Here is a 26,840-nt window from a genome sequence, read left to right as displayed (position 1 = left end):
AATTGCATCAATCGGTGCTTTTATATTGATATGGAGATATGTTTGAGTCATTCGTCTCAAAACGAATCCCATAAAAGCGGATCGAGTATTTATTAACATCTTGACATTATTTTTTTTTTCCCCCATTACTTTATTTCCCCAACGGCTCTCTTGACTCTCACTGAACGTTCAGTATTCAGACGAGATGCGAGATGCTACTGTAAGTTGAACAGGACATTTTGAGACTCTCACCTGTAAGTAAATGTGGTTGTCAATCCCAAAAACTGACAGTGGGAACGTAGCCAAAGTGTAACACCAGTGACAAAAAAGAGAAATATCTCTTTTTTAATTATTCGTAATGACGAATATTTTTATTTTGCTCATTTGCAAACTTAAAAGAACTAACAAATGCTTGTTTTGAATGAATGAACGTATGAATGAATGACAGTAAGGTCATCTGTGAAGTATGAGATTAAGGACCTTTTTCAGGCACTTTCACAAATCTGTGGACATTAGCCGCGTTTCCATTACCCTTCAAATTGCGCAAATTGAAATAGCGAATTGAAAATACGCTTAATGGAAACACGTAATTTTCGCAAAAACTCCCATTTATCGCAAAAAAAGTTTTTTCCGCTCGCATGAGGTGGTTTTCCAGGCAATCCGAAAAAGAAATATTTCGCAAACTGCAATGGAAACAGTGTTTGCACATTTCCAGGTCACCTGACGTAGACGACGAGGTGTGTTTGGACAGAATACGAGACAGAGTTCTTTATTAAATTCATATAAGACAAAAGAATTACAGGAATAATGGATTCTAAACCTCAAATAAGTGCCACAATCAAGACCTTAAAGCAGATATGAGGGAAAAACACCCAGAAACACCTCATATGTGCCGCTCACAAGTGTCATTGCTTACCATTAATGATTGGAAAACACACACATCTCCGTCCTTCGATTAATAATAATGGCCAGTGCAGTGGCTGGGATTAGTACATAAACCTACCAGCATCCATTGCCATGGTTTTTGGAATGATTTTACTTATCGTGAGAGGAAAAAATTAAGTTTTAGTCGCATAACATCGGTTAATGGAAACGGCGTCATTTCGCAATAGTTTTTTGTCGACATTTAGAAGAAAAAAAAAAGAACAACTTTTGCGCAAATCTGTAATGGAAACGCGTATAAATCTACAGTATATTCGTCAATTTTCTATATTGTAATAAAAAAAATGACTCTAACCACACTTCGAATAATGTACAAATCTTGACAATGTGATCTTTACGTTGTCCTCATCACTTAATCATTCACAAACATCAGTGAAGTCATTCCTTGACATTCGCCCAGTATAATAAATCCATCTGCACTTGAAAACTTAAAGAGGCCGTGTTACACAACTCAACTCTACAACTTTATAGTCCTCTGAGCAGCGAACAGGCCAAACATTCAGCACTTCACCACAAATATGGGAGCGATTAGGAGTTCTTTTGAAACCGACAAGGTGATTAAAACAAGATAGGCCCTGGTTCATCGTAAATCTTGCATTTCGCCACACACCTTTGCTTCTTTTCTCATGCTGTTCTACAACCAGCGCTCAAGATGGAAGTGAGAGAGCTGAAGCGTAACCAACCTTTTAACTTTCAGCTAAAAAAATGAAGAAATAAGACGTCACCCGTTGAACAAGCGAGGTCGACTGGTAGAAGGATAGCTGGAAGATAAAAGTTTCTTCAATGAGCGGAGGTTCATGTGGTCGGCCAATAGTGCCTTAAGGACTTACTGAGAAAAGACTGTTCTTAGTGTCCCGCTGCGGACGAAACTACACCCTAGCCATTCAAGACGTTCCACTGGTCGCCCCTCGTCAATAAAACGGAGAAAAATCAAACGGACGACATTACACGTCACACTGTGAACATCTGCCGACCAGAGCCGACAACTAATTCAGAAGCTGTCTTCAGTCTTCCTGTTTCATACGTGTTATATGATGCGATATGAACGTCTGCTGGGTGCGAGTGGCGTGAAAACGGGGTCTGATGTTTATCCCGGGACAGCTGTCAGAACATGAAAGGCTCGTAGCTCGTTAAACTTAAGTGAAAATAAATGAATTGTTGTGAATGACAACAGAAGAATCATTTAAGAAACATCTTTGGTCTTAACCAACAAGTAAACTGTTGAGACCAACTGATTTTTGTTCTTTAATATTACGACCACAAGACTTTATTCCTGTAGGGTCACGTTTGATTTGGTGACGTTGTGGTAGTTTTATTGCCGTGACTGTGCTGTATAGATGCCACATGTCAGTGTGATTAAAAAGAAACAAATATATATAAATAAAATAGCCAAACTCCCTTTGAAGAACTACACGACCCATAATCTTGACAAGAGGATCCACCAATCAGAGCCACGGAAATGACCATCACGCCAGCAAACAAATCAGTAAACCGCTAAATGACGTAAGTCACTTTCCTACATTTTTAAAGGGATAGTTCACTTTGAAATTAAATTTTGGTATGTTTTAGCTTACCTCAAGGGCATCCAAGATGTAGGTGTCTTTTTTTCCGCAGTAGTTTAAATTTTGATATTTTTTAGGTCAAACCGTTCTTGTCTGTCAGTCATTTAATGCAGGTCTATGGTCACTGTCTCAAAACACAAGTACAGAGTCCAAATTAAAACAATTCCCCGTCGTCCAAAATAAACAATTCCCCATCGTAAGTATACATTGATGGCCTAAGACACGAAACGAGCGGTTTGTGTGAGAAAACGAACAGTATTTATATAGTTTTTACCTCTTATACACAGCCACGTCCAAGTGATCTGAGGGCGCGCGCGCATCCTGGTGTGTGACGTGTACGCAGACTGGTGCATAGATATGTACACTAGATGTCGCCTTAAAGACATTCGTTCCAATGAACTGCCGTAGACAAGGCGAAATCTAGTGTATATATCTATGCACCAGTCTGCGTACACGTCAGATCAGATCACTTGGACGTGGCTGTGTATAAGAGGTAAAAACGATATAAATACTGTTCGTTTTCTCACACAAACCGCTCGTTTCGTGTCTTAGGCCATCAATGTGTACTTACGATGGGGAATTGTTTAATTTGGACGACGTCATCTTGGATGCCCTTGAGGTAAGCTAAAACATACCAAAATTTAATTTCAAAGTGAACTATCCCTTTAAACTACTTCAAAACTACCATTCAAAAGTTTGGGGTCGGTAAGATGTTTTTGAGAAGTCTCTTCTGCTCACCAAGGCTGCAGTTATTTGATCAAAAATACAGTAATAAAATACTAATTTGTGAATTATTATTGCAATTTAAAATAACCGTTTTCTATTTTTATATATTATGAAATGCAATTTTTTCCTGTGTTCAAAGCTGAATTTTCAGCATCATTACTCCAGTCTTCAGTGTCACATGATCCTTCACAAATCATTCTGATATGATGATTTGATGCTCAAGAAACATTTATGATTATCAAAGTTGTGCTGCTTCATATTTTCTTAGTAAAAAAAAACAAAAAAATCTTTTGAATGGCAGTGTATATAAATGTGTACATTTCTGATTGTTTTGCAATATATTTAAAATATTTAGTTTTTATAATTAATGATTATTCAAAAGTTGGATATCTTACATCAATTACAAAATGATTGTACAAAACTCTGAACAATGCCTGAACTTCATATTTTGAGCACTTACACGCTTAATTTAGTCCTAAATTGTAAGTCGCTTTGGACAAAAGCGTCTGCTAAATGACTAAATGTAAAATGTAAATGTACAAAATGTGTAATCCTTTATGGCATGACTACTTCATTTCCTCAAACAAGTCTATTAAGTTTGTCTTTGGGTTGAAGCAAAATTATAAACAAAATGTTTCAAATAGCTTCAAATCAAGTTTGTAATGTAATCCCTGTGGAGAAAATGAATATGAAACAATAATTTAGTACTAAAATACAGTAACACATACAACAGTAATAGGTTAAGATAAGCAGAACTGAAACACTGATCACCAACAGGTGCAAAGCGGTTAGAAATGCCAACCAACCCTGTTCATGACAATTTATAAGTATTGTACAAGACATTTTGTACAAAAATATGTACAATCTGATTCATATGAAAACATTTGATTTGTAGGTAAAACTTCACAGTGAAGGTCCATCCCTAAACTTAACCCTCAGGGGGCAGATCATAAAACAACATACAAAATCTGACTGTAAGATTTCGCAACCAATTTACCGAATCATAACATACTAATGATTTGTCATTAGCCTGTGTGGATCGTAACATTATGCCGAGTCTTACATGTAGCATAATTTCTCTCAGTGAGGCTGAAAAGCTTTCAGATTCAGAGTCAAAGTCAATCTCAGCATGACTGGAAACGACCTACTGACATGTCCATTAACCCTAATATTATTATTAAATATATATATATATATATATATATATATATATATATATATATATATATATATATATATATATATATATATATATATAAAATATTTTTATGTGTATGAGATTAATGTGTGAACACTCTGACAGCATAATCTCATATAGAATATGTGATCATGTTTTTATTAAACTAAAAATAGAAGGAGAAAAAGGGTTACTTGTTCGTGTACCAACAGCAATATTTCAAAATAATCCACTTCACTGACACTGAGAGCATGAATATAATATTTTCTTTGCTTCCATAGATTGCTGGCCTCGTGGGAGTTTCCTGACTTGACAGCTCTTTTTTTCACTCCTCTCCTGACTGTACGTTACCCTCACATGCTTTAAAGCTGAGCCGCTTGGCATCTCAAATGAGCCTAATACTAACAACAACAATCACCACATGAGTACAAGCAGCTCCAGAAAATAATTACACATTAAGTAAATGCAGTTTATTTGTATTAATCACTTGGATAAACAAACAGTAAAATGAACATTGTAAAATAAAGTGAGTCTGTTTTTCTCCCAGAGAGGATAAAGACGTGGCGTCTGGCAGAATGAACACATTCAATACCAGAGACGTCGTCATCCGACAAAAATTCAGTCAAATTATAAAAATAAAATAAAAAAATCCTCCCATGAATAATTGTCAAAAACAAACAAAGGTTTGTATGTTTGTATGCACTGGTCAAACGTATGCACCGGTCAAACAAATGTTTGTATGCACCGGTCAGTCCTTTCTAAAACACCATTACTCACCGCAGAGGAGTGGCAACACATATAACCCGACTAGACTCGACAGAACTTAACAGAAACGCTGTATTGTGGCTTCATTACCATGTATTGACTCAACGGGGCAAACAAATGATGATGATACATAAGCAATAAGGGTCTGAGAATAAGTGATCAAAATTGTCTTTTTTTACTTGAAAATTAAATTAAACAGGCAATTTTATGCCCTTGTACGTCTTGATTTAGTTTTTTTGGCTCTACTAGAATAGGTTTTCATGCTTGAATGTTCAAAAAAACACACATTAGCCCTATTCAGACGGGACTAGCTTTCCAAACGTAGTTTGAGTTACAACTCTTATCACCCGGCGTCTGCGATTTCACGTTCATGAATCGAGCAGGACTAACATCTTTTATTAGAGAGGTGGGAGTGTGTGTTTTCTGTGGGCGTTGCAGAAGGTCATCTGCTGTGCTTGCATTGAAGTATGAAGTATATGTTTTTACTTATTGATATAACTTTTAATTATCATTAAAACCCATTTTAAATAGACTTCAAATAAGTTTATAGAAGTGGCTGTTTATAATAAACCCACATAAGTGAGCAGAGACTTAATGTATCTTACCCGACACATATTAAAACTGATATTCAAATAATTAACATTCTTCGCCATTACTGCGATTTAGCTCTATTTATAAATTTTATAGCTCAGGTAGGTAAAAAAAACACATGAGGAGAAATGTTAGTATAATACAATATCGGCAATCACAGACATTGGACGGGATTAGTTTTCACAGAGGACCGAAAAGCAGTAGATAATTTGCCCTGGAATTTTTACTGAGGTTGTGTGAGAAAAGCACAGACTTCGAAAGTACGAAGTTAAAGTACGTCTGAAACACAAATTTCTCTGATGTCCCCCTGGAAAACTAGTCCCGTCCGAATAGTGCCATTGTTGCGGCTCCTCTCTGCCCAGTCTGTCAGTAACGCTCTGTTTAGTCCCTGTCTCTATGAAGCCCCTCCTTCTGAAAAGAACACTGTGCTCTGATTGGTCGGCTGCACCAGTGTGTTGTGATTGGTCAAGCGCTCCGAGCGTGTTTGGAAAATGTCCCGTCCCTTACCATAACTGTGAGTTTCAACACACTACTAACTAACTCAACCAGGCCTCATCCCTTCATTTTGCGTATGGCTTGGTCAGGAATTATTTAAATAAGAATATTGTGACGTGTTCGTTCCCGGAAGAAAACTCAAGACTACAATGGAGGCGTTTCAGGGAGTTTCAGGAAACAGTGCGCAATGATAATATTAACAACTCCCTTTGGAGTGACTTTGTGTTTTGTAACTTTGTAAACCTTTTTTTCATGTTCAAACAGCAACATTATACAATAAAGAAAGCTGGAAAGGTAAAAAAAAAAAAAAGCACAATAGGTTTCTTTCTTCAGTGGAAAAGAAATTAAGTTTTTTGAGGAAAACATTTCAGGATTTTTCTCCACACAATGGACTTCAACGGCAACCAAATTGTTGAAGTTCAAATCAATGCAGTTTCGAAGGGCTCTGCACGATCCCAGCTGAGGAATAGGGTCTTATCTGGCGAAACGATCTGTCATTTTCGATTTTTTTTTTACATTTATATACTTTTTAACCACAATTGTTCGTCTTGTGCTGGTCTGCGACGCGCCAGTCATTACGTAATCACGTTGGAAAGGTCACGCGTCACGTCATCTGTCTAAGTTATTTGTCTGTGTACTCCGGTTCAAAAAGGTAGGGAAGGGCGAAAAATTCCATCTCATTTTCTCCTCCAACTTAAAAATCGTCCGACATCTCTTTTTTTGTGACCTTTCCAACGTGATGACGTAATACGTGCTGCATCTCAGAGATGGTACAAGACGGGCATTTGAGGTTAAAAAGTATATATATATATACAGTACTGTGCAAAAGTCTTAGGCATGTTAAGATAACCCCCCCCCCAGTTATTTATATCTTTTGCTGTAGTGTGTCAGTAGGAAATATCAGTTTACATTTCCAAACATTCTTTTTGCCATTAATTGTAATAATCCAGTGAGATTTGTGTATGCACAAGGAGTCTGACAACAGCCGGTATGATCTGATCTCACCATCATCGAGTCCGTCTGTGATTACATGAAGAAACTGAAAAAACTGAGACAGACTAAATCCAGAAGAACTGCGGGAACGTCTCCGAGATGCTTGAAGAAACCTTCCTGCAAAGCTACAGAACTGTGAAAAGTACTGGCACTTGTGTTAAAATGCTGTAAAGTGAGAATGCTTTCAAAAATAAAACTAATTCAAATCAATATATGGTGTAACGACCCTTTGTGTTTAAAACGGCTTTTGTCCAGGTACACTTGCGCATAGTTTTTCAGGAAGCTTTGCAGGAAGGTTTCTTCAAGCGTCTCGGAGACGTTCCCGCAGTTCTTCTGGATTTAGTCTGTCTCAGTTTCTTCTGTTTCTTCATGTAATCACAGACGGACTCGATGATGGTGAGATCAGATCATCCTGGCTGTTGTCAGACTCCTTGTGCATACACAAATCTCACTGGATTATTACAATTAATGGCAAAAAGAATGTTTGGAAATGTAAACTGATATTTCCTACTGATACACTACAGCAAAAGATATAAATAACTGACTTAAAACCATTTTTTTTTGGGGGGGGGGGGTATTAACATGCCTAAGACTTTTGCACAGTACTGTATATATATATATATATTATTTTAGAAAATGACAGATCGTTTCGCTAGACAAGACCCTATTCCACAGCTGGGATCGTGCAGAGCTCTTTGAAACTGCATTGATTTGGACTTCAACAATTTGGTTATTGTGTGGAGAAAAATCCTGAAATGTTTTCCTGAAATGAAAAAATTAAAAAATGCCACTGAAGAAAGAAAGACATGTACATCTTGGATGGCATTGGGGTGAGTAAATTATCAAGAAATTTTCATTTTGAGGTGAACTAATCCTTTAAAATTAAATGACTCCATTTTTAATCTTTCAACATTTGCCATTGAGATATCATAGGCAGCAACAAATACTCAAAAGCATTACAACTTTAAGCTTATGATATAAATGGTAATATATTTGGAAAAAGATAAAGGTACCTGATAAGGGACAATGCTCCCATGGGCAGTTCCCCATCGTCTGGCCTCTAGACCAGCGTTGAGGTAGTTGGCGGCGATGTGAGTTAGACACGCAACCTGGAGACATATTGAAGGAGACAAAAGAAAATAAAGTTTTAAATCTTGAGAACTGTCAGTAAGCTCACTATACCCTGCTGTTCTGAGTGTTTTGTTCTGTTTTCGTGAAACAGCAGTTCATGTAGCCGTGCCATGAAACGTTCCTGGAATCCACTGTTTGTTATTCTGGAAAACTAACCAACAAAAACTTTAAGAGATGGACTAAAATCAAACAAACATTTCCCCCCAAAAAAAAAAAAAAAAAAATCATATAACATTTCAGATTCAGCAATCATCTTGGTTGCAACATTTGAATAAAAACGTTTAAAAAAGGCGTAGGCTTTTTTACGATGCCCAGGTGATTTCAGATCAGAAGCAATGCAGCTGAGACAATATTTTGCGATGTATACCGAGAGGACGCTGAGAATGTTAAGGGAGGTGGAATATTTTGTCAGATCAAAGCATGTCGGTGATGATTTAACAGTCTGGACACAATTGTTGTACACCTTCAGCTCCACACATTCATCACTTCCAGCAAGTTTATTTCCATGACGTCTTACACTGAGGCGTTTGTTTACCAAAACATTGGTTTCAGTGTTTAAACTGCAGGAAGCGATCTCATTTTTGTCCATATGCAAGCATATAAAAATAATTTAATAGGTCAACACTAAATCACATCGGTGACAAATCTTAAATCAGGTAATACAGTGCTGTGAATGTTTAGCTTGGGACAGTTTTGATATTTAAATAAAACAGATATCCTGTAAAAATCGAGAAGTATACTCATTTATTAGGTCCTGGACTGAACCAGAGACAAACTGAAAAATGTGTAACGCGTACAATCCACTTGGATTAAGTGCATCTCATTAGATTATCAAAAACTTGTGTTTAAAAATCAGGTGTTTTCTTGAGACATCATTGTCATTATTAAGAATATATCGAATTATATCGTGCACATAGACAGGACTGGTTGCCCGCTGAAGCAGGGTTGAGTCTGGTCAGTAACTGGATGGGAGACCTGGGAAAACCAGGCGTTCCTGAGGCCAGCCTGTGGTCTGTGTGGGTCCTAATGCCCCAGTATAGTGATGGGGACCCTACACTGTAACAAGCACCGTCCTGGTGCTGACTCTCTATGGTCATTAAAAAACCCAGTGGCACTTCTTTAAGACCAGTATATGAACCTGTAAGGACTCTCAGATCTTCTTTTAATAGTACCACAAAGTAGAACTAAAAGATTTGGTGATGCTTCTTTTAGCCGCTATGCTAAAATAGTTTTAAGTCTAAATTAAAAACATATTTCTTTAGTCTCGCCTGCTTATAATATCTTATAATGCTTTTTACAGTGAGGAAAATAAGTATTTGAACACCCTGCTATTTTGCAAGTTCTCCCACTTAGAAATCATGGAGGGGTCTGAAATTGTCATCGTAGATGCATGTCCACTGTGAGAGACATAATCTGAAAAAAAAAAAAAATCCAGAAATCACAATATATGATTTTTTAACTATTTATTTGTATGATACAGCTGCAAATAAGTATTTGAACACCTGTCTATCAGCTAGAATTCTGACCCTCAAAGACCTGTTAGTCTGCCTTTAAAATGTCCACCTCCACTCCATTTATTATCCTAAATTAGATGCACCTGTTTGAGGTCGTTAGCTGCATAAAGACACCTGTCCACCCCATACAATCAGTAAGAATCCAACTACTTACATGGCCAAGACCAAAGAGCTGTCCAAAGACACTAGAGACAAAATTGTACACCTCCACAAGCCTGGAAAGGGCTACGGGGAAATTGCCAAGCAGCTTGGTGAAAAAAGGTCCACTGTTGGAGCAATCATTAGAAAATGGAAGAAGCTAAACACGACTGTCAATCTCCCTCGGACTGGGGCTCCATGCAAGATCTCACCTCGTGGGGTCTCAATGATCCTAAGAAAGGTGAGAAATCAGCCCAGAACTACACGGGAGGAGCTGGTCAATGACCTGAAAAGAGCTGGGACCACCGTTTCCAAGGTTACTGTTGGTAATACACTAAGACGTCATGGTTTGAAATCATGCATAAACCAGCACGTCAAGGCCCGTCTTAAGTTTGCCAATGACCATTTGGATGATCCAGAGGAGTCATGGGAGAAAGTCATGTGGTCAGATGAGACCAAAAAAGAACTTTTTGGTCATAATTCCACTAAACGTGTTTGGAGGAAGAAGAATGATGAGTACCATCCCAAGAACACCATCCCTACTGTGAAGCATGGGGGTGGTAGCATCATGCTTTGGGGGTGTTTTTCTGCACATGGGACAGGGCGACTGCACTGTATTAAGGAGAGGATGACCGGGGCCATGTATTGCGAGATTTTGGGGAACAACCTCCTTCCCTCAGTTAGAGCATCGAGGCTGGGTCTTCCAACATGACAATGACCCGAAGCACACAGCCAGGATAACCAAGGAGTGGCTCTGTAAGAAGCATATCAAGGTTCTGGCGTGGCCTAGCCAGTCTCCAGACCTAAACCCAATAGAGAATCTTTGGAGGGAGCTCAAACTCCGTGTTTCTCAGCGACAGCCCAGAAACCTGACTGATCTAGAGAAGATCTGTGTGGAGGAGTGGGCCAAAATCCCTCCTGCAGTGTGTGCAAACCTGGTGAAAAACTACAGGAAACGTTTGACCTCTGTAATTGCAAACAAAGGATACTGTACCAAATATTAACATTGATTTTCTCAGGTGTTCAAATACTTATTTGCAGCTGTATCATACAAATAAATAGTTAAAAAATCATACATTGTGATTTCTGGATTTTTTTTTTTAGATTATGTCTCTCACAGTGGACATGCACCTACAATGACAATTTCAGACCCCTCCATGATTTCTAAGTGGGAGAACTTGCAAAATAGCAGGGTGTTCAAATACTTATTTTCCTCACTGTATATATTTCATGTTTTTCTTCATTTTTAATTATTTTATGCCTTAGTTAATCCTTATAAACTTTATTTGTATTCCTGTATTTTACTGGGTCTACTATCTATTGTGTTTTTTTTTTTTTTTTTGCCTGTAAATCACTTTGAACTGCATTGATTTGTTTGGAAAAGTGCAATATAAATAAAATTTGCTTGCTTGCTTGCTTGTAAAGAGTAGGGGGGTGTAACCTCGGTGTCCTAGCCAAATTCCCTCCATTGGCCCTTATAAATGATGGCCTGTAAATCCCCCATCAGTCTCTCTGTGTGTGGCGAGCGCACTGGTGCTGTTGTACTGTGGATGCTCACACTGGTGGTGGCTGAGGAGAGATCCCGGATGTGATTGTAAAGCGCTTTGGGTGTACAGCAGTACATAGTAAAGCGCTATATATAGACACACACACACACACACACACACACACACACACACACACACATCCATCCTTCCTTCAGCCCGCCCCTTCGTGCACCACAACCTTTTATTTTGTTGTGGCTTCAAAAAATAATAATAAAAGATTTTTCAACATTAACAATCAAACATAAGCTCGCATTGCATCGTGTCAACCCTAAGTATCTACTAGATAAATGAATACTGTATTTTTTGCTCATTGGTTTACTCACAACTGTTTTCAAATAACATGAATTCTCTTTTTTTAACATACTCTGTTTTGACAGCACTTCACAAGGTGGGTACACAGTGTTATTTATTATTTAACACATTATTTACATACTATTATAGTATTTATTAATATATTAACATTCATTTATTCATATTTATTCATGGTTTTATATTTTTAATAATTAGTTTTTATTTTTATGTTCTTAGTTTTTATTTTTAAAGTTTTCGTAATCTACACGGTTTGTCATTTTTATTCGTTTTTTTTAAATACTTCCATTTAACTTTTTTATTTAAATTTGAAGTTTCGTAATTTTAGTACTTCAGCCTAAACTTTTTACTATTTTACTTCAAGTTAATTTTTAGCTTTTATCTAACAATTATTTATTTATTTTAGCTTTATTTCTCTTGTGAAAACAATTGTAGGTGTTAGTTTTAGTTAACACTAACAACACTCCCAATGGCTTTATTAATGAATGTGTCACCTGATATGTATGTGCATAAATGTATTTTATGTATAGTATAAATTGAGCTGTCAAGTTATTGGTGCTCTTCATTTTTATTTTTTGACAATTTTGACCAGGTTTGTTTTTATCCTCATTCGAGCCAATGAGAGCTATACCTGTATGGCCTGGGAACAGCTGGATCCGTTGGGCCACTGAGTGAACTGACTTGCGTTACAGAGACTGAACTCATGTTATTTCCCAGCAGACTGCAAGACAAGAGGAGTCAACACTCTACACAACACTTCTACGCAACAGAAAGATAGAGCCAAGAACATGAATGAGTTGGTATAATATCAAAGGCAAAAAGGCAAGTAGCATGTTGTTACACTCATAGCACCTCGTGTGAAGTATTCACCACAGATCTTTCATTTAACCTGCGATAAACGTTTACAGGGTAGCAAGAGGTCGCTGTATATCACTGTTCTCCAAATCTGCTAAACACATGTTCTTCTAGCCAGATATTTTCCAATTAAAACACTATAGAGTAGCGCATCTCAGTCTTCTCTCCTGGGCTCGGAACTTGTTCCTGGCACAACATCTAAGAAAATGAGAAAACTTTCCAAGCTGTTTCACTCAAAACAAAAACCAAAGACATACCCAGCATAATCGTCGATACTTCTGTTACCTTACTCTACCCAGGCACTGTTTCATTAGATAATAAAAAATAAAATATTTTCCTATAAAACATTCTCATATGTAATTTATTGTTAGTAAAAATACTTTTATGAGTTCTGAAGTCTCCGTTTCACATTTCTGTCTCTATGTTGGCAATTTGACTTTTCAACAAACAGCTGTTTATTTTACGATTGACAGAATCGGTAGGCGGCAAAAAAAAACCTAAAAAGTGTTGCTGATTTTTATTTTTATTTATTTTTTAAATCAGTTGCAAAATCAAAGTACAAAAATGCATTCCAGAAGGAAAAGTCTATACATGCACATTTCCCTGCTACAGATTATGTGAAAATTATGACGTATCGCACATGCTGAGATTCTGAAGTGTGCAATCAGCTTAGTTATTACATAAGGCCAAAGGAGATGATGAGCAAACAGATTTAAAAAACAAGGACGGAGCAAGGTTGGGCAGCTCTTTCTAAGTGTAAATGCTACAAGCAAGTTGTTGCTCATGGTTATTTATGAAACATACAGGTCAAAGGTCGATGCCAATATGGTAGACGTACTGTAGTATAAGGATAGGTGTTGACCAATTTCACAATTCAATTTCAATTCACAAGTTTGCGATTTTATTAATTTGTTTACTAGCTGTTTTATTGACGTTTTTCCACAGTTGAAACATGGATTGAACAATTGCATGAGACAGGAAACATTTCAGTGAGTTGTACTGTTTCTTTCAAAATACCTTCTGATGTTCATTCATGTTTTTGTGTGCTATAACTAGTAGTAAAGCAAAGGATGATCGTTCACATGCCGCTTGAACTGGGGCGCTGCAGCGATCTATCACTCCGCAGTAAAGAGCGACAAATAGATATTTATTTCAATTTCGTAATAAAACTGACAGGGTTTGAAAGCCGAGACTTTGGGTTCATATCAAAAGTAACCACAAAGCTTATTGCGATTATTGGATGGCAGCCGTGCTGCAAATAATATTTGCTTACGTTTTGTTCATGCATTCACTGAAAACTGCAAAGACTAAAAGATCGATTATTGAGATTTAAAGGGTAACTCTCGTCAAAATGCAACCTAGGGTCTTTTTGTTAATCTACCCGAGGCAAACTTTCGTTTAAAAGCATAATTAGAATGGAAACGCCACTTTTGAGTTTGACCTTATTTTCGTTTTAGGTTAAATGCCTTGTGAATGGGAGTGAATGGGGCACTTTTATGATAGCATCAAAAATCACTATTTTTATAACACTAAGACGGCTCGACACAACATGAAACTGTGCTGGAAGTATCACCAGGGGCTCTACACATGAACTCCAGCATTGACTATTGTTTGTGTACACAGAGTTTACTAAAAAGAAAGATTTTTAACAACTCACTGTAGCTGTGTCCGCCGGCGTTTTGACAGTCAAAAATAGTCGATCTCCGAATGCGAATGAACTGACTCTGAATTTTAGTATTGTTTCTTATATGAGGATCCTTTTTCAAATACAAGGTCAATACTGATTTTCACTAACGACAAAACAACAAATCATCCGTGAATTTATATGGAACTAAGCTTTCCAGGGCTCCTCCCTGTTACGTTGCATTCGGAGATCGACTATTTTTGACTGTCAGAATGCCGGCGGACACACAGCTACAGTGAGTTGTTCAAAATCTTTCTTTTTTGTAAACTCTGTGTACACAAACAATGTTCTCAATGCTGGAGTTCATGTGTAAAGTCCCTGGCGATACTTCGAGCAAAGTTTCATGTTGTGTCGAGCCTTCTTAGTGTTTTAGAAATAGTGATTTTTGATGCTGTCATAAAAGTGCCCCAAGCTCTCCCATTCAAAAGGCAATTTGACTGAAAACGAAAGTACAGTCAAACGTAAAAGTGCCGTTTATGCTAATTAATTATGCTTTTAAATGAAAGTTTGCCTCGGGTAGATTAACAAAAAGACCATAGGCTGCATTTTGGCGAGAGTTACCCTTTACGAATCCATATCGGTTCATCAAAATCAAGAAATCGATATTGTCAACCCAGTCGTACCGTAGTATGTCAACAGTCAAAAAGTGCTTCATGGTATCAAACACAGCCATAGAGACATTATATAATTGAGTTCAAGAATAATGATTTCCACACAACCTAAGGTTTTAACAGGACACAAAATGCTGCCCATAAAACACAATGTTTGCATCTGGATTAAAGGAAACTGTGGTGTGGTTATCTAATGCCCTCAGTGCTTTTGCTATTTCAGAGAACCTATTCATTTGCTGAAGGGTTAGATTCCTGCGACCACAAGACGATCAGTGAGGAATGTTCGGAAAGAGGCGGAACACACTTATTTCTGCCAGCTTAGGGTCTACCGTCACAACCGTGACCCATCGTCCCTTCAGCCCAAAGATAAGACACATGCATCCCATAAATTCCTGCCAGCCTCTCTGAATCTGATGTACATGAAGAAATCCTACACTAAATCCAGCACAGTCATCGAGCAGAGCCTGGATTTCTTCCTCCTGAAATTGGAAGCAATTAAAAACGTATGAGGGGTACGAAGAAGAAAAAAAAAAGTTCCAAGAGAGAATGTACTTGAACCACAACAGACAATCACAAACAATCGGATTATTGGAACCATTTCTGGAAACCACATCCTTCGTTCAAGCTGGTATCATTCAGGGGACGAGCGCTCTCACTTGTTAGCCCTGCACAAAGGTTTTGCGGTCTCATGTCAAAAACAAGAGTTGGACGTGTTGTGGATCTTCTGAGTGATCTTTCCGGAAATCTAATGGGACAAGATGACCGACTTAAATCACAGCTCTTCACAAGGCCAGAGCAGAACAACAGATTTAACTCAGATGCCTGATTCTGAACCCTCTATTCATTTGCTCGGTTTATACAGAGTCCAAGGCTCTGCTTCAAAGCACAGCTGCCCACAGGCAACACTTTAAGGCCTTTGAAAATACCTTCTTTTGGCCAGGATCTAAAACTGCATTGCATGTATTCTTTGTGACAAGCTCAGTAAAAAAAAAAATATTACAATTACAATTGATGCAATACCGATGTGTAAAGATAAAAAGTTCAATCTAATTAGCCTGGAAATCCAGACCTAAATGTAAGAGATTAATGGTCTGGCGTCGACTAATGAAAATCGGCCAGCTCGAGGGGCGGCACCAAGCATACTTTTGACAATCTCACTGCACGCAATTGGATAACACTATGACCAATCACAACAAGCCCCATACGCTTAGCTAGCAGCGGAGATAACTGGTAGATTAGACTCTTGCCGTATCCGGTCGGCAAAACAGCAAAAACGTCCTTCTTGCAAAGGAACGATTCGAGCGCCGTCTTCTGTTCCTCTTTTAGATAAAAAGCCAAGTCTAACTCGTTCATTGTAGCGGCCAAAGCTGTTTCAAACAACTGGTGTTCATCCATAGCCATCTTGCAATGTTTACTAATGACTTCGACGTCACAGCGCTGTCGTCATCTGTTTAGCTCGCCTCTGGCCCGCCTATATCAGATAACCCGATGTGATTGGTGCAGCTCAGATCGAGGGGCATATTTAATGAGCATCATTACTCGACGCCAGAGTAAACTCGCTGAGCAAATTCAGCTTGTGCTCTCGCGAGAACTCTGGATTTCCAGGGTATTATTTTACCCAATTTTATTGTGTTATGTACTGTAATGTTATGCATATCATATTGTTAGCTTAACACCAAGCTAGTGTCAAACCAGGAGGTCAAGTTAACCAGCCCCTGTTGGTAGACGCATTAACTCAATTTAGGTTCTAAAAAGCATCTTTTTCTATTGACCACCATTCAAAAATAGCTGGTATTCTGACATTTTCTTCCCTACATACACTAATGTTCAAAAGTTTGGGGTAAGAATTTTTTATTTTTTTATTTTTTTTCAAAAAGGACACATTCAATTGTTTATTTTGTTACAGAAGATTTCCATTTCAAATAAATGCTGTTCTTTTGAATTTTCTATTCATCAAATGATCCTGAATCACGGTTTCCACAAAAAATATTAAGCAGCACAACAGTTTTCACCACTTATAATAATCAGAAATGTTTCTTGAGCAGCAAAGCAACATATTAGAGTGATTTCTGAAGGATTATGTGACACTGAAGACTGGAGTAATGATGCTGAAAATTCAGCTTTGATCACAGGAATAAATTATATTTTACTACATATACACAGAGAAACCAGTTATTTTAAATTGCAATAATTTTTCGCAATATTACAGTTTTTACTGTATTTTATATTTAAAAAAATGCAGCCTTGGTGAGCATAAAAGGTTTCTTTCAAAAGCATTAAGAAATCTTACAGTCTCCAAACCTTTGAATGGTGTAAATTGTATTATATTATAATATACCAGCATTATTTTTTTAACAAGAGCATGATCTCTTTATGTGGGTCTTATGATTCCCCGTCAGCTGCTTTCAACACCACGGCTCAGGACAGTTGCTAACGAATTTCCTGCATTTCGAGAGTGATTAGTCACAGGTAATTACAGCTCATCATGAGCCAAAGACGGCACATTTCCGGCATACTTCCGGCAGGTCCTGCATCTCCCGAGTGAGCACATTTAAGAAGAATCCTAACGGATATCCTCCCTGCAACAAACAAAGCACGTTGCAATGTTTCATTAACCTGATTTTTGAGGATATTAAAAGATTAGAGGCCAAACAGCAAACACCCTTTTGGCATTAAAAAACTATTGTATAAGACACACAGTCAAGAATTTGCGCTGAAAAGCCGTGGACAGCTTTAGTTTTTGCGGCTGAGCTCATTGCGTTGATCATTATGGAAATAATCGAGTTGTGTTTGTGTTCTTTAATTTGCACATCGTCAGTAGATCACGAACATAACTTTCCACTGAATCCCATCTGCGCTTTTATGGGATTGCTCTCTTACGCTAATTTGTCCTGTTTAGTACATCTGTCCCCGGTCTAATATTGAGGGATTCTTTTCTTATTTGCCTTGAAATTCTCGTCTGTAAGAGTCCAATTTATAAATAACACAGGCACAATAGCTCCTCAATCCCTCCACATTCTCAGTGATCCGACATGGTTTCAAATGTCGAGTTACAGTGTGTCATACTGCAAATCTCGAAGCGGTTCAGTTCAAATAAACACGGCTTTTGAGCTGTGGACACTTCTAATGCGTGTTTGCTTCAGTAACCCTTAACAGTTATTACATGACAAGTTATCCTCCCTTATTTTATTGTGTGTCAAAACACAACGAGAAGCTTCATGGAGGAAACACTTTTGTCATTCTGCATAAAATGAAAAACATGTTTGTTGCGTACAAATATTTACTGTATCTATCAAGACTTTAGTCATTCTAGAATTTCTGCTCAGAAACCAGACGCAGCTGAAGAGGGTATCTGAGGATTCAGGTAGTTACTATGGAGAAAAACTCAACAAAATCTTGTTAAGTGATCCTGCAGATGCAAAAGTCATTTGAAAGAAAATTGCCACACTATACGTCTCCGTCCCAGCCTTTAGGTTTTCAGTAAACACATGCACAGCCTGGTAATTAAGAAACAAGGGAATATAAAACAGTCACCAAGTCAACCAATGTCTTCCCTCAGATTTATCCTGGCCGTAACGAGCGGTGAAGTCTGTTGAACATCAACGTCAGCAGACAGCCACACACACACTCATGAGCATGTAAACTTAGCGTCTCACACTCCATTGATTCCCATGATGCTTAACTCTTGGCGTCTCAACCGGCTGCTTGCGGTGCTGACGTCTTCTGTGCGAGAGCTGCTATTTAGATCCCTTGTAATCTTGCATTTCCTAGCAGGACGGGCAGACGAGCCGTGGTACGAGCGGCATGAACGTTTTTTTGAAGTCGCTCATTCAAAGAGCAAAGGGAAAATGGCAGGCGCAAATTATTCACAATCACATTTGTAAACGGTGTGCTATTTCCTCACGCAAGGACAGGTATTCAACGGTCCTGATGGCATGACAGGAAAGCCTACTGCTACTTACAATACATGTAATACTTATGAATTAGCTTTTAACGTGCCTACCAAACCAGCATTACTTACGACAGGGACAAATTGAGCTGAGTCACCCCTTATATAAAGAAGAAGAAAAAAAACATTCATCCATAAAAATACATCGGAATAATTTTGAAGTCCAAGTTTAAAGTGACCACATGAATTGGAAACTTCACTTGAACTTTACTTAAAAGCCGTGAAAGTTGTATATTTTACATTAAACCGATATTCAAAAACCACAAAGTCAAAACTATCAAGCCATCACGGAAAATTAAACAGCGCATGCTGAAGTCTAGTAGGGACCACGATTGGTTTATACGCTTATACAGTTATGGAGAGCTGATTTATTTATACTGTAAAGTAAAACGTCCATGTTTTCTCTGGAGTACTGAATGGGTCAGGTTAAACTCACTTCCAGGGAACTGCATTCTTTCAGGCCAAAGACACACAGTAAAAAAAAGAGTGGTCTGGTTCAATTTAAGAAGTTCATTTCTTGCATTGGGCAAGAGACCAGTCCTGAAATCTGAATATGGAATACTTCTAAGAGCTGAACATTTCATCATGTAGATATTGTATGAAGTATTAAATACATCAAATGTAGTCAGTGTTATTGAACTGTCAGTTTAAGAGCATGAAAGTGAATTGATGTTCTATATCTGCAAGTTCATTTCTACTCTCAGGTGTCAGAACATGACTGAATCATGTTAAAGAGGCTTTCAATCTTTTCTTCTTTTATGTGCCAAGCATGTCCGCTTCTATATAAATTTCTCATTCAGGAAAATATGTTCTTATGTTTTATTGAATTTATGGAAACTCATAAAGCTTTTGTGCAAATGCCAAAAAAAATAAAAAAAATAAAATCCAATCCTGACTGACATTACTATACATTATTACATTATCCCTGGTTAGTTACTGTTCAAAAAAATTGGGGTCTGTAAGTTTATATATACATATACATATATCAAGTATGTTGTGCTCACCAATGCAACACATATTTGATTAAAAAAAATACAGAAAAACAGTAATATTGTGAAATATTATTACAATTTAAAATAACTGTTTTCTATGTGAATATATTGTAAAATGAAATGTATTCCTGTGATCAAAGCTGAATTTTCAGCATCATTACTCCAGTCTTCAGTGTCACATGATCCTTCACAAATCATTCTAATACGATGATTTGCTGCTCAAGAAACATTTATGATTATTATCAATGTTGAAAACAGTTGTGCTGCTTCATATTTTTGTGGAAACTGCATTTTTTCAGGAATATTTGATGAAAAGGATGTTCAAAAGAACAGCATTTATTTAATGTAGAAATCTTTTGTAACAATGTAAAAGTATTTACTGTCACTTTTGATCAATTGAATGCATCTTTACTGAATAAAAGTTTTAATTCTTTCCAAAAAAAAATCTAACTGACCCCAAACTTTTGATTGATAGTGTACTTGCAAAATAATGTCATTAATGTAGGTGAAATAGTTTATTTTATTATGCGAGAGTAAAGCGACCGCAATCAGTTGCCAGGAACTAGAACCAATTATACAGTTAAGTGTCATTATACAAGAATATTTGACTGCAGAAACCATTTCATAATCACATTTAGCTTTTGAAAACAAGTTAAATATTTGTAAGCATATTTACAAGTAATTTTTAATTTATTATTAAAAATGCTTAAATTAATAATGGCATTTTTAATTGTGTTATCAAATACTTCCTTATGTTTGACTTGTATAATGAATGAGTGTTGTATTACCTGTGAAGACAGAAGATTGCAGTCTACATGAAGGCCTCGTCCTGTCTTCTGTCTCTGAAGCAGAGCAGCCATGACGGCTCCCTGAGCGTACAAACCAGTGGCCAGATCTGTCATGGCGACTCCTGGTCTGACTGGATCCCCATCCTTAAAGAAGAAGCAGTTAAATAAACAGGAGATATATGACCTAAAATAGTGTGTAATATTTAAAGAGAACCCATTTTTCTTTTTTTACATTTTCAACTTTCTTTAGTGTGTAATGTTGCTGTTTGAGCATGAAAAAGCTCTGCAAAATTACAAAACACAAAGTCCTTCCAGCGGGAGCTATTCTCTATATCAGTGTCACTGTTTCGGAACTCTCCGAAACGCCTCCATTGTAGTCTTGAGTTTTCTTCCGGGAACGAACACACCCCCAAGAGGTGGGAATTAAAGGGTTAGTTCACCCAAAAAATGAAAATTCTGTCAGTAATCACTCGCCCTCATGTTGTTCCAACCCCGTAAGACTTTTGCTCATCTTCGGAACACAAATTAAGATCTTTTTGATGAAATCTGAGAGCTGGCTCACTCCTCCATAGGCTTCTATGTTATTGAAACTTGCCGGCCCAGAAAGTTAGTAAAGACAATGTTTAAAATAGTCCAAGTGACTACAGTGGCTCAACCTTAAGTTTATCAAGCGACGAGAATACTTTTTGCACAAAAAACGACTTTATTCAACTATTCATTTTCCTCTGTGTGGAGCTCTGAGTGAGTTCATGTAGTGTAACAGCTAGGGGTGGGGGAAAAAATCGATTCTTAGATGCATCGCGATGCGGACGTGGACGATTCTGAATCGATTCACAAATGTCAAAATCGATTTTCAAAAAAAAAAAAAAAAAAAATTTTAACAATTTTTTTTTACTAATAACATAACATTGACGGAACGCAAAAGGCGGAACTCTAAAGCGGACGTGCAGTGCGCGGACAGTCTGTGGCGTGCACCTAACAGAGACGCGTGATGGTTGAGCGCCAAATTCGAAAGGGCAGCCTCTTCGTTAAAAGCTAACGCATGGAAAATTGCCAATTTCATTGTGACCTATTTAGTATTTTTTGTATGAGAGCTGCTTTCTGTATTGTTTAGTTTTCACATCAATATGCTGTAAACCGATCTGTTATACGTACGTTATACTGCTCTCCACAGGCACAGTGTGTATCAGTGCAATGCCAGTCACAAAAAGCTACATTTTGACTCTGCAGATGTTCATGCACTTTTTTTGTACAAGCTGTTTTTGATTGTGGTATACAGCAAACATTTCAAGTCATAACTCTTTATTTTTTAGTCGTGTATAAGAGCGGCTTTGTATGTTACTAATTATTCAGAATATGCGTAAATCCACAAGCATTATGTTTGTATGAGAGCTGCTGGCACATAATTCTATACTTTTGAATGAAAACTGCTACAGCAAAATGTTTTTTTTGTCTGAAGGATTATATTGCTCATTGGAAATAACAAGAGGATGTTGGTTAGAAGTCTATTATTAAATGCTAGAGATTCAGAATATGCTGAAGTTTGTATTCATTGACTACAAATTTGCTGCTAGTACAGGCACACATTTATTTTCCTGTTGGTTCTTTGCAATGTTGGGACATATGCTGGCAAATGTAACATTACAGTTGACTTGCCAAATCACTTCCATGTTTTATTACTAAAATTAATATAGGAAGTATTGGAAGTAAATTCGTTATGGGTCTTCATAAATACTTTGCTTTAAAAACTATCTAGTAGTCCAAAAAAAAAAAAAAGATGCATCGATAATCGTTACCCTCTGAATCGAATCGAATCGTCAGGTGCCTAGAGATATTACCACTCCTAGTAACAGCGCAGCGCTTCTGGGTTGTACGTCAGAACGTAGGCTCACTATTGGCCGACGATGGTCATGTGTGTGATGCTGGTTCTGACGTACAACCCAGAAGCGCTGCGCTGTTACACTACATGAACTCACTCAGAGCCCCACACAGAGGAAAATGAATAGTTGAATAAAGTCATTATTTTTGGGGGTTTTTGCGTGCAAAAAGTATTCTCGTCGCTTGATAAACTTAAGGTTGAGCCACTGTAGTCACTTGGACTATTTTAAACATTGTCTTTACTAACTTTCTGGGCTGGCAAGTTTCAATAACAGAGAAGCCTATGGAGGAGTGATCCAGCTCTCAGATTTAATCAGAAATATCTTAATTTGTGTTCTGAAGATGAACGAAAGTCTTACGGGGTTGGAACAACATGAGGGTGAGAAATTACTGACAGAATTTTCATATTTCGGTGAACTAACCCTTTAAGGATCTTTCACACTAAGCGATTAAGCGATGCGAATGTCCGTCGCGATGATGCTCTTGAATCGAAACAATAGATCCCTATGAAGCTATTCACACCGGGTGAGATCAATCACAGGTTGTTGTTTTTTTCATCCAAAGTGCCGATTTTTTCTCCGTTGCGCCACGATGAAACGAGCCGCCCAATTAGATTTGAGCTTAACCGAGCCGCTGCGGTTGCACAAAAGAGTTGGTGCGGTTTTAAAAACCTCTGTAAACACTGAAGAAAAGTATTCCAGAAAAGTCTTCTCAGCGGATGTTGAGTTTTACCACTAGTGTCTGAGAACAGATTTATTCTTACATGTTCTTTATACAGATTATCATTTCTATTCATTTTCCACTGAATCATGTGATCTGAAGAGCTTGAAGCGACGCTCAGAGCGCAGTTTTCCTCCGTGCGTCTGTTATGAGTCAAAGAGCTCATTCGCGCTAGAGCTGTCAATCATATTATGTGATCATAACTCCTGACCTTCCTCGTTCTGAGTTCTGCACATAAACCACTGAGAGAAACGTGTCTACAGATGTAACATGAAGCCAAATAAATCTATGATTATGACGATCATGTTCTGTATGTGTTTTTCATGCGGCTCGGGGTATTTTTATAACGATAAAGAATGAGAAAAGCTTTCATGAGAAATGCTAAGCAGTAGAAGCACTACAAATAATGCACACCTGACCATTATTTAATCAAAATCCACTTTAGATCGCAGTCAGAAGTTATTACATGCACTCGCTGATGGTTTCTGTGTAGTACCAAACTTTATTTATCTGAATTTACCATTGTATGTTGTCCAGCGGACGAGGTTAAAGCCAAATGGGAAAACCTACGAGACACATATGAGGAAAAATTAGGTAACTTTTAAGCTTTATCACGTCGCGCTCAGTGTGAAAGGGCCTTTACGCAAAATAAAGGGGCGAGTAAGTTAGTAATGTGTTGAAACTCACAGTTATGGTAAGGGACGGGACATTTCCCAAACACGCTCAAAGCGGGTTGACCAATCACAACACACTGGTGCAGCCGACCAATCAGAGCACAGTGCGCTTTTCAGAAGGAGGGGCTTCATTTAGACAGGAACTAAACAGAGCATTACTGACATGCCTTGTACAAATACCCACACTTCTTTGCACTTGACCACTTGTCTACTTGCATGATGTATTTCCTCTATTTGGCCCAAGTGTTCAAGTAGGCGTAAAGATTGCAAGTGTGTGTAGAACTTTTGATTACTCGATGGGACACACTTATAGTCTTGCAAAAAAATGCAAGTGTAATGCAATAGTAATGCTTTTAATTAAGTGATAAAAACAGTTGCAAATGTTGTACAAAATAGGCCTACACATACCAGACTCATCTTTGCGCCAATAAAATGTGCAACACTTTATGTTTTTACTAACAAATTATATGTATCTAATTCATTTAAATTACAGTGGAATGTTTTCCTCGACATCTCGCAATTTCGGGGCACATGAGTTCCCGAACATAATGCATGATGGGATACGCTTAGCCTCGAATACCGCTCCGAAGCAGTATTCGAGATAGTGAGGGTTTAGTGTGCATTAAGGGCACTACACTAAGACATGGGACAGTCTTGCGCACTTAGAGTCGCGTGTACGTGCGCTTAAATGGCCAAGACCGCAAGTGTGGCTATTTGGACATGGCAACAGACTGGGAAGAGAGGAGCAGCAACAATGGAGAATATGTGAAAAATAATGTGTTTTTTGAACATTCAAGCATGAAAACCTGTTCTAGTAGAGCCCAAAAACTAAATCAAGACATAATATGGTCTCTTTAAGACGAAGTGTGTGGCATTTTTTCGATGTCAAAATCAATACTGAGGTTTGAGATGGTATTTGTTTGCTCGACCAATATTTGGCACTTCGGTGATGCTAGAAATGACACACTTCACCTTTAAGGACATCAGATCATTGGCCTCACCTCAGGACCAGTGATGTGCATCATACCAGACACCGCAGACGCGATGGAGTCATATCCAGGCTTGTGAGACTCTGGGCCCGTCTGTCCATATCCTGAATAAATTAACAGATGTTGTTAGTGATTATGTGTGTGAATGATTATCAGATGGAAATGTGCATACAGCTCACAGTTTTGTGTAACATGAGCATGTCAGAGCTACAATCTCCAGCATATTCTGTTGCCAGTATGGCTTGATTCGGGCCTGTGTGCGGCTCTCAGAAATCCCTACAGCTGAGCACACACGTCCAGAGAGAATGTGGGCAAAGACCCGATTACATTTCTATTATCACCAGAGAAGTCAGATTAATTCGGTTCTAGGAACTCCACCATAGTTCTAAGACTTTGACTCACTGGAGGTAAACATCCATGGATGTGTTTATTTCCTTGGCAGAGGTATGGGCGGCTTAAGGAAAATCTGTCATGCCCTAGTATGCCTTCTAGTCAGAGTTTGTGCAAATACATTTCATAAACCAGTATCACTTCATAACATTATCCCTCTCTCTTTGCTTTAATTAGTTGAGTTTGCTAAGGCAACCATCACTATTATTATTGCTCATACTCAAGTTTAAGTATGTATGTACTGTAGTGTGTATATTATATATATAAACACTATTATTAACAGGGGTGCACATAACTTTTTTTGGTCTGGTTCTGAAGGGAGCACCTGGAGAGCACACTTTACACGGCACACTTATCCTACAAGCTGTCGTCATCACTTTCTTCCGGACTGCTCTTCTTTTCTTTCGAACATGGTAGATGATGATGATGATGGTTTTTTTTTAGCAGGAATATTAGGCTGCTGTCACTTTTAGACTGAATGCACGGACGAATATACTGACACACATCCGGCTTGTCCCGTAGATGGTCTGCTTGAGCACTTTTACCTCGCGCACGAGCAGATCCGTTAGCGCTCTGGAGACGCGTTCGGTCTTTCCACTATCAAGTTCCGTCATGTAAATAGCGAATCTGCAATGGCGCAAGCGCAACTGGCATTTAAAGGGAATGGGAGGTGAAACTCTGATTGGTCTACCGCACGTAAATCCCAAAACACACCCATTACTCATTAAGAGAATAGGGACAACACTTTTAGCCCATGCGCCTGGCGCACCGATCATTTTTCCCATCGTTAAACTAGCAAAAGTGGATTTGGACACGTCCTAAGTGAACTTGCGCCCTGCGCTTTGGACCATGCCCTTAGATCGTTAAAATAGGGCCCTTTATCTTTAAAGTTGGCATAAAATGAAAATTCACCCTATTTAATACTACTAAATAGATGTTATTAATCGGTTACATCCACCAGCTGGAGTGCCCTTGATTTCCACCAGAGGGCACTTCCTAGTCCTTTGCCATTCCATCATGAACTACATTTCTGATTACTGCCACCTGTTTTCCATTACCCTAATTAACTCTGCCGATATGAGCCCTGTTTATTCAGGGGCTGTTTACACGACACCGTTTTCAACTAAAAACGTAAAACTTTTTATGCGTTCTGGCCGTCCATTGACACGACAACGGCGTTGATACGGAATTATGTGTAATTTCGTATGTTTTGATTCAGAATTTTGTGTTTATGTTATCCGGTATTGTTATGTCTGTGTGTGTGTGTGTGTGTGTGTGTGTGTGTGTGTGTGTGTGTGTGTGTGTTTTATTCCTGTTTGTTTCCTCAGCTGCGAGATGGCTCCGCCCCTTTGATTGACGCAGGTTTAAAACTATCCCTTCCGCTCTCTGAATTTGAGCTGTTGCAATTCCGGGCCGGTCGCACTTCTCCTGTCTCCTCTCC

The 26,840-nt window shown here is 38.1% G+C and overlaps 1 protein-coding gene across 1 annotated transcript in view; it reads right to left on the bottom strand.

Moving 5' to 3' along the window:
- sugct (succinyl-CoA:glutarate-CoA transferase) overlaps positions 1–26,840 on the bottom strand; it is a 139,173-nt gene that overhangs the window by 96,334 nt on the left and 15,999 nt on the right. The window contains exons 7-9 of the mRNA XM_084398685.1: positions 25,022–25,113; positions 20,749–20,892; positions 8,244–8,339 (exon numbers count right to left, since the gene is read on the bottom strand). Coding sequence (XP_084254811.1) covers positions 8,244–8,339; positions 20,749–20,892; positions 25,022–25,113 — 332 coding nt within the window. The remainder of the gene's footprint in view (positions 1–8,243; positions 8,340–20,748; positions 20,893–25,021; positions 25,114–26,840) is intronic.

The sequence above is a fragment of the Rutilus rutilus genome, assembly GCF_951802725.1.
Source record: "Rutilus rutilus genome assembly, chromosome: 24".
Lineage (NCBI taxonomy): Eukaryota > Metazoa > Chordata > Actinopteri > Cypriniformes > Leuciscidae > Rutilus > Rutilus rutilus.
The sequence above is the reverse complement of the archived record's forward strand: the minus strand, read 5'-3'. Positions and strand labels throughout refer to the sequence as shown.